The sequence below is a fragment of the Hypomesus transpacificus genome, chromosome 11, assembly GCF_021917145.1.
Source record: "Hypomesus transpacificus isolate Combined female chromosome 11, fHypTra1, whole genome shotgun sequence".
NCBI lineage: Eukaryota > Metazoa > Chordata > Actinopteri > Osmeriformes > Osmeridae > Hypomesus > Hypomesus transpacificus.
Window position 1 is genome coordinate 14,397,408 of NC_061070.1, and position 12,841 is coordinate 14,410,248.

The following is a 12,841-nucleotide window of genomic DNA, read 5'->3' on the forward strand; positions in this document are numbered from 1 at the left end:
CATCAAAAAGCAATCATTAGTTGCAGTACATAGTGAGCTAGCAACCAAGAATAACAAAGCACTCCAGGTGTGGCACAAAATAATGGATATACAGGGATTTCCAAGATTGTTTATTGAAATGAGTCAATATGTACATAAATAAGACAATGCAGTAAGCCATCAATAAATTGCCAGAGGCAATCAATAACGACAATCAAGTCTGAGCATCAGATTACATTTAAAACAGTGCAAAAAGCTGTATCAAACATTTTCATTCAAGTTAAACATGTAACAATGATTGTTCAGTTACAGTAGCTAGCCTACTGTATGATTATACTGCTATGACAAGAACCATTTACATCAACCAACTGTACAAGCTTACACAGTTTTGCGCAAACTCAGGATGTACCAAAAATGTTAATCGATATGGATCATTAATTGGCTCAGTGACTACAATAGATAGAGCAGCAACAAAGGGAATTTGATATTAAAAAATATATTACCATTCATCCCAATGCATTAAGTAAACAAAAGCACTGTGAATAATCTTTGGCATGCTTTGAATGTACAACCTAGTTTAATGAAATAGTACAGAAACTATTTACACAGCATTTTCAGATCAAGAGAACAAACAGGCTTATACAATTTAGTATAGGATTGGGCAGGATTAGATAGTGCCAATTTTGGAATATCCACATTCAACCATTTTTCTCCCACAATGTTTCAGATTCAAGCAAAAACACATGAGTTATGGCCATCATTTAAGCCAGCACAGGGAGATACCTAAAACTCTATGCATTCACTATCTTTAGCACTGGACCAGCATTTATTAAAATCAGATTGGAACAGTCAGGTAAATAATAACCAGTTATCTGGGAATGTTAGATTTCTGGCAATTAAGACTTAGCTAGCACAAGTAAGATGCCTTCATGGCAACATCTTGCAAATCAATAGAATGATCAATACAACAGAATTTCAATCAATGTTTATGTCTCCTTACTCAGAAAGTGAAATCCAGATCTGTACAATAAGATGTGAGAAACTATTTAGCAGCAATGAAAAGTATTGAGGACATCACAACTAGACATCAGGAGTCCTGGTTAGAAATCAGGAATTACATGTCAGGATAGTTCTCATCCATGTTCATGTTGTCACCCAGGCCACTCAAAAAACCCAACAGAGGAGAGCTGAAGGCACATACACAGACCCATCTCAAGTAGCACCTCACTAATGATCGTGGTGCATGTATCTATCAACAAACGGATAAAAGCACCGTTGTGAAATCACTGTGCTTTTTAGAGGAGGCAAAAAGAACTGTCCACCGCCACAACTATGGCTCAACAGACCTTGGGCTCACCCAAATAGCTCATCCAATCAGCTAATGAATTCCCTAGTCACAGTGTTTCATGTTTGGGTTGAGCCAGGCCACCCCATGTGATGACAGAGCCATAGTAAAACAATACATTGCTATTTTACTCATCATTCAGCCAATGAATTTAAATGTGTAAGTAAAAGAAGCAGCAAAGGGACTGGATATTGTTTTTCTGTGTATGACGAGATGAGTACGCCTTAGCCTTACTCTACGGCGAATCCTCACTGGTCCTCTTGCGAGACTGGTCACCTCTGGGACAGGGGAAAAACACACGCAAAAAGCCATTCAGAAGTCATCCAATGCCTTCATAGCATACATAATTAATGAATGTGCTGAGATTCCAACATGATCTGGCCACCATACATTGTGGTCATGACCATTACGTGCAGTACTAAAGTCGATCTTGAAACACTGACCTGGAAAAGCCCTTAAGAGAGAGCTCCATCTGCAATTGCTGGTCATGAGCTGCATAGTCAGAGAGTTGAGACTCCACTGCTGGAGGGTTGATCTGAGGGATGAATCCAGAGAACAGGGCAGGAGCTGACTGAGCCCACTCTGAAAAAGTAAAACTCAGCAGTCATTATAACGACAACATCCGGAACATTTAAATACCATCTCAAAACCACATTTTACTAAATAAATGGCTGACCTGGTTTGAGACAATACAAGCCTTTAACCACACTAGCCATAGTTGATGGTCTGACTTGAAAGGGCATGGAATGGGCTTTGATCAGAAGAGCTAAGAAAGCAAAGACAACATATTGTAACCGCAAGTAATACGCAGCACAGTCATGTTTTGTGGTTAATACTACAAGGTGTTATAGAAGTAGAGCAAAGTACGTACGAATCAATGTGTTCACATGTTTTTCTGCAACATGATCAGTGAACAGCTTCATAAGATCTTCTTTCAAGTCTCTATTTAGCTTTGTTTCAATGTAGAACTTATTCTGAAAGGGCACATTGAAGGAAGATGAAGTTTAACCTGTCAGAAAGCAACCAACAGCTTTGGAGAAAGAGTATGCCATCAACACTGGTCTTGCCCTCAAGAGCTGCCAAGAACTGTTGCAGAAGCAAAGTAGCTTATTGATTTTTAAAAGAACATCACAATTTAACAAAGGAACATGCATTAAAACGTTTAATATTTTGATATTTACCATGTATATGAATACAGGAACTATGCATTGAAGAGCAGCTGTGTATTGAGTTAGAGCAAGGTTGAAACTTTCAATAAAATTCTCTGTTGGACAAATCTAAAGACAGAGAATAAATAACAGTTATATTCTTTGTTCATCACCCAACAATAAAGGTCCTTCAAGAATCCAAAACAAACATTACTTCTAGAACCACACCCTTGTTTCTTACCTGTAAGTCTGAAGATACTTGCTGGAGGTGGATAGTAATCTTCGACATCAAGTCTTTGTACAGCAACTCTGAGTGTTGCTGACACACACACTTGTACACATAACTGAAAAAGTTAAAGGGACACAGTCACCCTTAGCCTATAACATAGTTTCATCAAACATGGAATGGCTTTTCTTTCTTTTTTTGAGGGCATTTCTGCTTTAATGGTACAGATACAGTGAAGAGATACAAGAAATGGAAGGGTGAGATAGATTGGAGGACATGCAGGCAATTGCCCAAGCTGGATTGGAACCCAGGGCCCTGCAGAAGCCCTTAACATACATTTTCAAAATACTTTTTACCTAAGCTTTTGACAAATTTTATCTCTGATGGCTTTTATTATTATTATTATTATTGTTACTTGTATCATTATTTTTATTGATTTGATGTAAAGCACCTTGAACTGCAATTAATGTATGAAATGTGCTATATAAATAAAGTCTCATTATTATTATTTGTATTATTATATTAACCTACGTGGTACATGCACTTGACTGGTGAGCCACCAGGGCACCCCTTGAATGGATTTATTTTTTGCAAAAAAATTGCCCACCTGTATATTTGCTCATATGAAATAGAGATGTGGTCCGAGGGGTTTTGGATGAGTAGGTGGTCAATGGCTTTCTCCAGGTTTGGCCAGTATGTGCTCCTATAATCCTCCTCCGTCATAGCATTCATTACTGAACCACACAATGACAAAATAGAAATCAGTCAAACAACCTATTCCAAGACCAGGGTCCAAGGTGGGCCTGCAGTGGTATAGCAATGTTAACACCATGGTTACTGGGTCAAAATGTATGAGCCAGGCAGGTCTTAGCAGTCTTTCCTACTCATATTGGAAAAGACGTGGGTTTGGATGCAATTCCGTCGTCTGTGCTAGCTACAAACTTACGAAACTTTGAGGCTGAGTTCAGAGTCAGTGCTCCGGCAAGAGCTGACGAAGCGTGGCTATCAATGTCGCTGATCTCACTGCTGCTCTCGCTGCTCGAATCTAAGTCCATTAACTTTGAATTACTGGTGCTGCTGGAACAGACCTTTTCATGGTCCCTTAGCATGAGAGGCACCGGTGAGACAGGTTGTGGCTGGGGAGCATCTGACATTTTGGTCCTGAGATACAAGTGGGTTCCGTTCTCACAGTAGTTATGGTTGTGGTCATCAAGTAGGTCAAAGCTGTCTTCTTCCATATCCTCCATGCTGTAGACGTACAGGATATACACAGAAAATCCACATAGAGATGGCTTTCCAATGGTGGGGAAAGCGACGAATTTAAGAGTATTCTCAACCGCTTGTCAGGTCTGTAGTATTGTGGTTTTCTCTCAAGTTTGTGCGACACTTCTCAACACTGCTTTACGTTTGAATGGAGTGCAGGGAAACATCAGTCGTTTTGTATTCCGGTGCTGCCCCAATGGCGGACCGGGATTGCAAACAAAAAACGGTGTGTTTTGATGTTTACATATATTTTTTCTCTTACCTAAAAATGATGTTCTTCAAGAGAATCTGAATTTTTGTGTAACTTAATATCTTAAAATAATGAAATGCAAACCACTGGTGTTGCAATTACATAATTTTACTTACAAATAGACTTTGAGACACACACACACACCAGAAAGTAGTCGTCTCTAATTCCATTACAACACAGACAAAGATCACTTATAATGTCATTTAAATGTGTTCTGATGTAAATGATTAAAACACTAAATTTAGCTCACCCTAAAACACAGAGATGAGTTCTAAATCGTATTACGCTTAAGATACTAGGGCCTGAAAACTCCTCTCAATGTGGTGGATGGTAAATAATCTTAGATCAGTCACACCCAACTCCCTAGAAAGTTAATGAGAACTAAACTCTGCCATGCAGTCTAGGGGTGTGAAAAGAAAAAGGTGCCATTTCTTACACAATAAATTCATCAGTATAGTTCTAAGGCTTATTTTGATTTAGAAAACCCTCACTTACTCCTCAGTGAATATGTCCCACAGGTTACAAAGTATAAAAAAAAACAAGACATTACTGTAAAAAGTAGCTGCCAATATCATAAAGAAAACAATGCCACTGTTAAATATATTTTTTACAATTATGTGTTTAAGTGACTGAAAGACAGTCAGATTATTTAAGAGAATAATGTTCTTTCTGTATAGATGGTGTTCTTTGGTTTTGGTTGCCGTTCTTAACATGAATTGGCCAGGCTCATGGAGTTGAACTTGAACTCATTTCCTGGTAAAACAAGGACCTTTACCAATCAAACCATCAGGAGACAACAGAATTTATCCAAGCAATTACTTTCTGCCCATGGGGAGTGTTGTCACTCAATTTCATCTTTATGAAAAATGAAAAGGAGGGATGGGGGTTCAAAAAGCATACAAAACATATAAAAAGACAATTAGTGCTTTGTGGACATGGTATTTCCATTTTAAAGGTTTGTGGTGCTCTTAACGTTTTCAGCTGTACTGTTTGTCTGCACGCTTAAGGTGTCCTTATTGGCTTGCTTGTGTGGCAGTGTGTCTCTGTGGCAGCCCTCTCCCTCCACTGCTGGCATACTTGGCTCCTCAGCCTCACTGTCCTCATCCTCATCCTCGTCCTCGTCCTCATCCTCCATCCCATCAGCACTGCAGCAGGAATCCTCACTATCACTTCCACAGGAACTAGATGTCTCATCTTCAGAGTCGGAGCACACTTCAGCCCCGTGGAAGATGTAGTGATTTGGTGCTTGAAATAAATATTGACTTTCTGAATGGGAAAAGACAAGAATTTGGGGTTGAACATCAACTAACAATTTGGCCAAAAATTCTCTCAAATGCTGTGCAATCATATTTAATTTGATTAAAAGGAGAATGAAAATTTAATGAAGATTAAGTCTTATGGGAACTATAACAGCCTTATATTTTATCTTTCAGTTTTAAAACAACATTGCTAAAGGTAACAAGTTTTTAATATTACGAAGAAAATCTTACTCTCAAGGCGCTTGCTGATTGGACTGCGACTGACTCGACTCATCCAGCATCGTCTGTGAATTTCACGGTTAAGGTTTTGGTCATTTAGTCCCTCTTGTTGTTCCACTTCTTCTGGTTGTGGATCTACTGTCTGTGACTCTGACCTGCCTAGCGTGTCAGCCTTAAGACTCTGGGCTTTTGGACAGGGTCCTGGTGATACTCCTGGTGATAGTTCAAGAACGTCTTTGCCACTATGTGTTCCACTGTCTTCTGAGGACTTGACTTCTGTATTTGGTTGCTTCTGTTCCTCTATCTGCTCACTGTGTGTAGAAGGCAAGGCCTCACAAAGTGGTTGCTCTGTGGAGGTGGGTAATCGAGGGGGTTTCTCCGTAATCTCATTGAGTCTTAAGGTGTTGTAGCGCAGTTGTTCAAAGTCTCCTGCTAGTCGGTGACAGAGCTCATTGATGATGACATCACAGTCGCCGAGAAGCTCCACATCGAAGTTGAGGTGAGGCAGCTGCTCCCTATTGATCAGGATTTGAGGCACTTCATGAGGAATGGAGTCTGAATGGAGACAGAAACAAGAAATGGTCTGTTACAGGCACATGGTTTAAATACAGGAAAATAAACTTTTTAAACTCAGACTTGAATAAATCCTTAGATGTACAGTTCACATAAAAATCTAAACAATTTCATGTAGGAACACATTTCTTTGTACCCAACTTCCTACATGAAACTGCTCACAACAAGGTATGTGGATTATCTTGAGTAACCATGTCATGCTTTCTGGAAAGAGAAATAGCTATATTGTTTTTCAACTGTATACTTGGGCCCTTTGAGCACCAAAAGATGGATAAAGAGCACTAAAAGTTAAGAGAAATATGTATTTCTTATTTCTTGGTTGAACTTAAGTTTCCACCCTAACCCTAATACCAATAATACTTACTTGGGATGAGTGCAACAGGTCGCACTTTAAGTGAGGACCCTATCACAATAAGGAGATCTACTTCATCTTTGTCTTGCTTCATTGCTCTGTGAAAGAACTCTGGAAGATTCTCTCCAAAGAAGACAATATCAGGTTTCATGATTGCCAGAGGGATGTCAGGACACCGTGGACAATGAGGGACAACCTGGAAGAAGATTTCAACAATCAATGATGATTTAGTGGGATGAATACCACCATACACAGAATATATGTATTTCTTCAGAAATATTTATTGGGCCAGTACCTGATTAAAGATGTCTTCTCTTACGGCCTCACAATCAACTTTGTGTTTACAAACTAGACAGGATGCTGTTGCAAAAGACCCTGAAAACAGTTGGGGGGGGGGGTCAAAAAGACGGTCCATAGAACATTACTAAAGTAAACCAATTTAATGCCACATAACTAACCATGACACTGAATAATTCTTTGAACACCAGCCACTTGTTCCAGGGTGTCAATGTTCTGAGTGTAGTTTCGTAGAAGCTTCCCCTGCTTATCCAGCATAGATATAAACTTGTGACAGGGTGATGGCTGGAACTGTCCTGGGTAGATCTCCTGCAAAACAAAGTATTCCAACACAAATTTTTATCATCTCAAATTAACCAGTATAGAAGTAAATGTATTCTTTACTGGTTACAGATTGAATGTGTCTACGTTAAGTCTGCAAACCTTGGCAAACTTAAAGAAAGGTCTTGGGTCTCTTCTAAAGTACTCTATATCAAACATTGCTTGAGGGTCTGGAAGATCAGGGAAGTCAACGGCAAGTCTTGCATAAATACCATCCCTTGACCGGAAGTCTGGTATACCACATGAAACAGACACCTGAGACAAAACAAATAATAAACCTCAATATCATAGCATACATCATATTGTATCCTCATTCAAAAAATCCCATGAGACTAGATTAGACTACCTACCCCAGCTCCAGTAAGCACTAGGATCTTTTTGCTTTCATGAAGTAACCTGACCACGTCCTCCAGTGTGTTAATATCTTTGCGCTTCTTTCTTTTAGGAGGTTCTGAGATGTTGATGATGATTTGCCATAGAGTCATGTCATCCAGGTCGGGAGGAAGCACGGTCTCAGGAAGCAGGTCTTTGAGAATGGTTCTTGGATCAGTTTCTCTCATGATGTGTTGCTGAATAAAACTGTAGGACCCTGATGAAAACACCATCACAAACAAATTTTTCACTCAAACCATAATTATCCATGAGCCTGCTATGGCACATTTCAACAAGGAAATTAATGTTACAAGTAATTTTTGGTAGTCTACTTAACAGACGTCTACCTATTTGAGGTTGCGGGGTCCAATCACTGGAGCTTGCATGGGAGGACCTGTCATCATCCTCGTTGGCACAGTCGGAGGTAGCATGCCCGTTGGGAAAAAGAGCCCCGTCTTGACCAAGAGGTTCTGCTCCCAGAATAAAGATATCCGTTATTGAAAGAGTGACAAGTGCAAAGGTGGATTGGCGTAATATAGATCCTATCCGTTTAACTAGTTCAGTGTGTGATTAGAGTAGAAATGTGGCAAGATCCTCGGTCCCAGGAAGCTTGCTTCCTAGCCTACATCAAGACAAGGTATTAGTACACCGGCAATAACACAACCGGAAAATATGCCATTAAATGAGTGAAGTAGGGGAAACTGGTCTAAGATGAAACTTAAGCCAAATTCCAGTTTCTCTAACTTCAGTCAACATACATGCATTTATAGTACGAACCTTAACTAACATTAGCGTTACATCAATTTAGTTAGTGCTACATGCTAGCTCAATTAATGCTAACGTAACTCGCAGAAATAAGTAAGTCAAAAAACTGGACTTGCCTGCTTGCTCCTCAGCTAGTCCATCTACTGATGTTTTGTCCACTTTTACGACTCTTCCGTGAGGGTCCAGGACCATTTGCCCATTGTCTGCGCCTTGTAATGCTGCTGGGGCCTGCTCTACCGCCATCACCGGCTCAACCCCCCTCTCCTCTGGACGCGCAAGAGCCACCTCCGCCCAACGCTCACCAGCCTCTGCTCCGCAAATCACTTGTTCTGTCTGAACGATTTTAAGCCCACATTCAATTGCCATGCTTATTTTCGGTCTTTTAGAGGCTGGTTCGTCCATATCTGGAGTGCTAGAACAGGCTCCAACAAGAATATTGTCCTCGTCCGCCATCTTCAGCTCATACAGCCGCTGTGGACCGTGGTGAAAAATTCTTCCGCGGTCGACAGCTGGATGATTTAAATGGCGCATGTGATTCGCTCTCCATGAGTAAAGTCATTCGTTTTGGATCAAGAGGGCAAGAGTTAATCACATGCTTGACAAAACCGGCACGTGTGGGCGGCGAAGTAAAATCTGAGCTAAATGTGTGTTGGTGGTACATTGTAATGGATCCAATGGGAAGATTAATTCCAATTAACAAATAATATCACTTCAGTTAGCATTATACTACTTACTATACATATATATGTCCACGTACTTTCAACAATGATTGCAATAATATAGGCTACTAATCATTTGAAGTGGAAATCTCTGATAGTAAAGAATTAAAGGTATTAACTTGCAGATGTTAGCCTACCCGTCTATGCTTCTAATCATTAACTGAACAAAAGCGGACACCAGCCTGTCCTAACTCCTGAAATTCACTGGCAACCATGTGCACCGCGGGGCACCCCGGTAATTCACTTGTCTTTTTCGACTTGTGCTCACTGCCCGAGTCCCGCTCATGTAGCCTACGCAGATGACGTCAACCATAACAATATAATGTCATGTGTTGACAATTCTCATTTTGTGTTTTTTTGTGTGTGCAAAACACTGAGTATTTGTAATGCAGGCACAACTAGCATACTAAAATGTGAACTGTGACAGCTTTCACACATAATAAAGTAGATATAGTCGATATCCCAATTATAGATTCCAAATGCTGGGAGGAAAAAGGTTCACATGTGTTGGACACTTGGGTAGCCCGGACAGGCGGAGCTTTCCATTTTTTACTATTCAATTGGTCAAAAGATGAAAATAACGCCCTATCAGAAAGACCAGCCGAGTTTCCAGCTACGTACTTTGAGAATCTAGACGGATTTGGACCCATATTTCTAACATGGATAACCTTTTGAATAGCAAGCCCGATAACCTAGAGGATTATTACGGATTATTAGGGTGTGATGAATTATCGTCGGTAAGAATTGCTTGCCTTTTTGCTTTTATCTAGCAGACCTGTTGATCTGTCTGGCTAGCTAGCGAAAATTGCTGGCACTGTCAATTAGACGAACTGGTAGCTAGTTATGCAGCTAAAGTCGGCTGCTTAGCATGGCTGACACTGAGATAAAAAATGTTTTGTCTTTCAGATGGAACAGATCGTCAATGAATACAGGGTCAGAGCCTTGACATGTCATCCAGACAAGCACCCTGATAATCCAAGAGCAGGTAAACCTAACTAATAATTTGTGTGGTATGGTTTTGTTTGATTTTGTCCTGTCTGTGCCATTTTGAGTGAGTTTGTGGGTAATCCGTTTTAAATAGATCCTGCTAGTATGACTTGTGTTTTTTGTGTGTTAACGTAATACGGTTCTTCAAGCATTAACAAACAACTTTGTGTCACTTCATTTTAGTTGAAGATTTTCAGAAGCTGAGGGAAGCCAAAGAGATTTTGTGTAATGAGAGCAGCAGAAAAATGTATGACTTGTGGAGTAGAAGTGGAGTTACTATATCGTTCCATGACTGGCAATCTCTGAAAAACTCTGTAAAAACGGTAGGAAACTGCATACAGAGGCCCCTTACAAAGAAATATGGTGAATTCAAAAATACATTATCAGTGATGCTCTAAATACTTTATTGATTAATAGTATTTTTTTGAAAACTGTGTTTTCAGTCAATGCATTGGGCTGTTAGGTCCAAAAAGGAACCAATGTTAGAGGACTCCAAGTCAACCTCCCCTGTTTCTTCTGATGAGGCAGACACACACTTTGTATCATCAGAGATACCCTCACCTGGTGCCTTGCCGTCCCAAAGTGAGTAGACAAAATAGTGAAAATAAATGTACATTTGAATTATTTATATTCTCAAATCATATATATATATATATATATATATGATCTCCCATTAATTCTGGAAATGTATAGAACAGTTATTGTACCTGTAACACATATGTCTACTATTTAGGTCATTGCTGCCATTGCCGTTTCCGCTGGGCTGCTGATTCACCTTCCAGTCTTCTACAGAAGTTCAGAAATTATGAAATCTAACACTGACAACAAATGTTACACTCTCATAGCTAGAGTTGAAGATTAAATGTAATTGTGTCTATTCAATTCTTGGTTTGTGGTGCCCTAGATACAGATGCTGACCATGGAAGTGCATAGCCTGGACAGACATTACCATTTATTTTTGTATGGTAATTAGGGTTTTCATCATAAAATATCTTGGTTTTAAATCTGTATACTTTGTAACTGTTCAGTACTATGGCATTTTAATCACACAAAAGGCTAATTGGTTGTTGTAGCCATGTTTATAAAGAAAATAAGTATAATCTAAAACTGAAATATATTTTACCGAGGGGTATGATGTGTTTTTCATGAATTTGTGCCATGCTGTATTATTTGTTCAGTATTTTGTACTCGGTGTGCATATTGCGTTGAATGTTTTGTCAAAAATGTAATATAATATGCTCCTCCTGATAGTGCTTTCTATTTCCTTAGTAAGGCATCCTCGTATTTATTTTTGTTTTAATTCCGGATGCGACGTAAAGTGCGGACATATCTTCCACCACTACCATTTCATTGGTCAATATATCCGTCTTGTGAGTAGCTAGTGGACCATTTGATACGTCAGTCAGTTCACAAACAAAATATAGACTACTGGGTAGTATAAGGCCAGCAGGTTGTATCAGGACACAAGCAGTAGGCGAAAGTGAATTCATAATGGCAGGCCGACTATTTCTTCGTACCGCAACATTGCAACTAACAAGATACAATGTTGTGGCCAGACCACTGCCACGCACCATGGGCACTCTGAAAGGTGAGTGGGTATTAAAAGTTGATGGGAAACATTTTCTTAAGCTATCTTAAATCTTTCACTAACTTGTACACACAACACTGAAAATATCTGTAATTGTACATTTTGCGACAAAGTAGTCTGTTGCCACTGTCCCCAACAAATGCTCGGTTAGTAGCCTCTTTAAATAATATTAATATATATATATTTGTAGTTACATACGCCTAATCAAGGTCATTTGGATTTTAATTCGTTGTAGGCCCGTTCAATAGACCCACCTCTTTTGGCACTTCACATGTTCGCTTGTGCCAAAGGTTCTCAACAGAGGGCATGAGTATACGTGCAGCTTATACCAACACTGTACTTGACTCTGGAATTTTGCAAAGACGTGCATAATATGTAAAGTGCATAATATGGTTTAAAATGCGTAATTACCAAGAATATTTGTAAAATCACAGTGTCATGTCCTTTCAGGGATTCCAACCGATGAGGAGCAGGCTACTGGTCTGGAGAGACGCGCCTTACAGGCTCTAAAAAAAGGAAATGTAATAAAACGAATCATGCTAAACAAATAATGTAGTTTGATTTAAATAAAGTAATGGATTGATATAGTACTGTGCTTATGCTGTAGTAACAAGTTTTTACAAAATGTATGTTTTAACAAAATGTAAACTTTTGCCAATTAATAGAAAGGCTTTGCAACTTAATTCCAAAATGTGTCAAAACGCAGGATCCATACAGCATCCTAAAACCTAAAGTGTATGCTGGAACTAAAGAAGACCCTCATATTGTTCCAAGCATTGGCAACAAAAGGATGGTTGGCTGCTTATGTAAGTATCACTGACAAGCAGCATGAAGTTTGAAAAAGGATTCCATATCAAAGTAGATATTTCACAATAAGTCTGACAGGAAGATTACATAAATGATTACCCCTTGGTCAATAGGTGAAGAAGACAACACCGCTATTGTGTGGTTCTGGCTTCACGAAGGCAATGCCCAGCGCTGCCCCTCCTGTGGATCCCACTACCAGCTGATTCACCACGAGTTGCCCCACTGAGACCAAGCTTGTTGTCACCGGACCAGGACAAAACTGCTTCATGTACTACACCCCAAAGATTGTGTGTTCATTGATGAACATTATGTAATTAAAACACTATTTACCTGAGTGGTCTGGTCTGGCAATTGTTAGTCATGAGAACACA

The 12,841-nt window shown here is 39.6% G+C and overlaps 4 protein-coding genes across 4 annotated transcripts; 2 read left to right on the forward strand and 2 right to left on the reverse strand.

Moving 5' to 3' along the window:
* Positions 1 to 94: 94 nt before the first annotated feature.
* On the reverse strand, positions 95 to 4,085 carry cacul1 (CDK2 associated cullin domain 1). Its single transcript, XM_047029187.1, has 8 exons — positions 3,645 to 4,085; positions 3,306 to 3,432; positions 2,714 to 2,816; positions 2,506 to 2,601; positions 2,196 to 2,298; positions 2,001 to 2,090; positions 1,768 to 1,906; positions 95 to 1,602 (listed from the first exon to the last, which is right to left on the reverse strand). The coding sequence occupies exons 1-8, from the start codon at positions 3,943 to 3,945 to the stop codon at positions 1,560 to 1,562; spliced, it is 1,002 nt and encodes a 333-aa protein (XP_046885143.1). The 5' UTR covers positions 3,946 to 4,085; the 3' UTR covers positions 95 to 1,559.
* A 221-nt stretch (positions 4,086 to 4,306) lies between these two features.
* sirt1 (sirtuin 1) lies at positions 4,307 to 9,143 on the reverse strand. The gene is made up of 9 exons (XM_047028844.1): positions 8,486 to 9,143; positions 7,952 to 8,074; positions 7,583 to 7,821; positions 7,335 to 7,487; positions 7,073 to 7,220; positions 6,910 to 6,989; positions 6,627 to 6,810; positions 5,702 to 6,244; positions 4,307 to 5,477 (listed from the first exon to the last, which is right to left on the reverse strand). Exons 1-9 carry the CDS (start codon positions 8,898 to 8,900, stop codon positions 5,161 to 5,163), a joined length of 2,202 nt encoding a protein of 733 aa, XP_046884800.1. The 5' UTR covers positions 8,901 to 9,143; the 3' UTR covers positions 4,307 to 5,160.
* Positions 9,144 to 9,446: 303 nt separating this feature from the next.
* On the forward strand, positions 9,447 to 11,323 carry dnajc12 (DnaJ (Hsp40) homolog, subfamily C, member 12). Its single transcript, XM_047028850.1, has 5 exons — positions 9,447 to 9,825; positions 9,995 to 10,073; positions 10,259 to 10,398; positions 10,519 to 10,657; positions 10,809 to 11,323. The coding sequence occupies exons 1-5, from the start codon at positions 9,748 to 9,750 to the stop codon at positions 10,889 to 10,891; spliced, it is 519 nt and encodes a 172-aa protein (XP_046884806.1). The 5' UTR covers positions 9,447 to 9,747; the 3' UTR covers positions 10,892 to 11,323.
* Positions 11,324 to 11,431: 108 nt separating this feature from the next.
* LOC124473446 (cytochrome c oxidase subunit 5B, mitochondrial) lies at positions 11,432 to 12,804 on the forward strand. The gene is made up of 4 exons (XM_047028851.1): positions 11,432 to 11,663; positions 12,114 to 12,184; positions 12,370 to 12,469; positions 12,584 to 12,804. Exons 1-4 carry the CDS (start codon positions 11,567 to 11,569, stop codon positions 12,694 to 12,696), a joined length of 381 nt encoding a protein of 126 aa, XP_046884807.1. The 5' UTR covers positions 11,432 to 11,566; the 3' UTR covers positions 12,697 to 12,804.
* The last annotated feature ends 37 nt before the right edge of the window (positions 12,805 to 12,841 follow it).

What these genes read in the sequence shown, in the direction of transcription:
- LOC124473446 (XM_047028851.1), top strand. Translation starts at nt 11,567, where the DNA reads ATGGCAGGCCGACTATTTCTTCGTACCGCAACATTGCAACTAACAAGA. An exon ending in CACCATGGGCACTCTGAAAG is followed by an intron (nt 11,664 to 12,113) that starts GTGAGTGGGTAT and finishes ATGTCCTTTCAG; the next exon opens with GGATTCCAACCGATGAGGAG. An exon ending in AAGGATGGTTGGCTGCTTAT is followed by an intron (nt 12,470 to 12,583) that starts GTAAGTATCACT and finishes CTTGGTCAATAG; the next exon opens with GTGAAGAAGACAACACCGCT.
- dnajc12 (XM_047028850.1), top strand. Translation starts at nt 9,748, where the DNA reads ATGGATAACCTTTTGAATAGCAAGCCCGATAACCTAGAGGATTATTAC. An exon ending in CCCTGATAATCCAAGAGCAG is followed by an intron (nt 10,074 to 10,258) that starts GTAAACCTAACT and finishes ACTTCATTTTAG; the next exon opens with TTGAAGATTTTCAGAAGCTG. An exon ending in TGGTGCCTTGCCGTCCCAAA is followed by an intron (nt 10,658 to 10,808) that starts GTGAGTAGACAA and finishes TCTACTATTTAG; the next exon opens with GTCATTGCTGCCATTGCCGT.
- sirt1 (XM_047028844.1), bottom strand. Translation starts at nt 8,900, where the DNA reads ATGCGCCATTTAAATCATCCAGCTGTCGACCGCGGAAGAATTTTTCAC. An exon ending in ACCTGTTGCACTCATCCCAA is followed by an intron (nt 6,245 to 6,626) that starts GTAAGTATTATT and finishes GTCTCCATTCAG; the next exon opens with ACTCCATTCCTCATGAAGTG. An exon ending in AATCAGCAAGCGCCTTGAGA is followed by an intron (nt 5,478 to 5,701) that starts GTAAGATTTTCT and finishes TTTCCCATTCAG; the next exon opens with AAAGTCAATATTTATTTCAA.
- cacul1 (XM_047029187.1), bottom strand. Translation starts at nt 3,945, where the DNA reads ATGGAGGATATGGAAGAAGACAGCTTTGACCTACTTGATGACCACAAC. An exon ending in GAACTCAGCCTCAAAGTTTC is followed by an intron (nt 3,433 to 3,644) that starts GTAAGTTTGTAG and finishes TGTGTGGTTCAG; the next exon opens with TAATGAATGCTATGACGGAG. An exon ending in CTTGTATTGTCTCAAACCAG is followed by an intron (nt 1,907 to 2,000) that starts GTCAGCCATTTA and finishes TTACTTTTTCAG; the next exon opens with AGTGGGCTCAGTCAGCTCCT.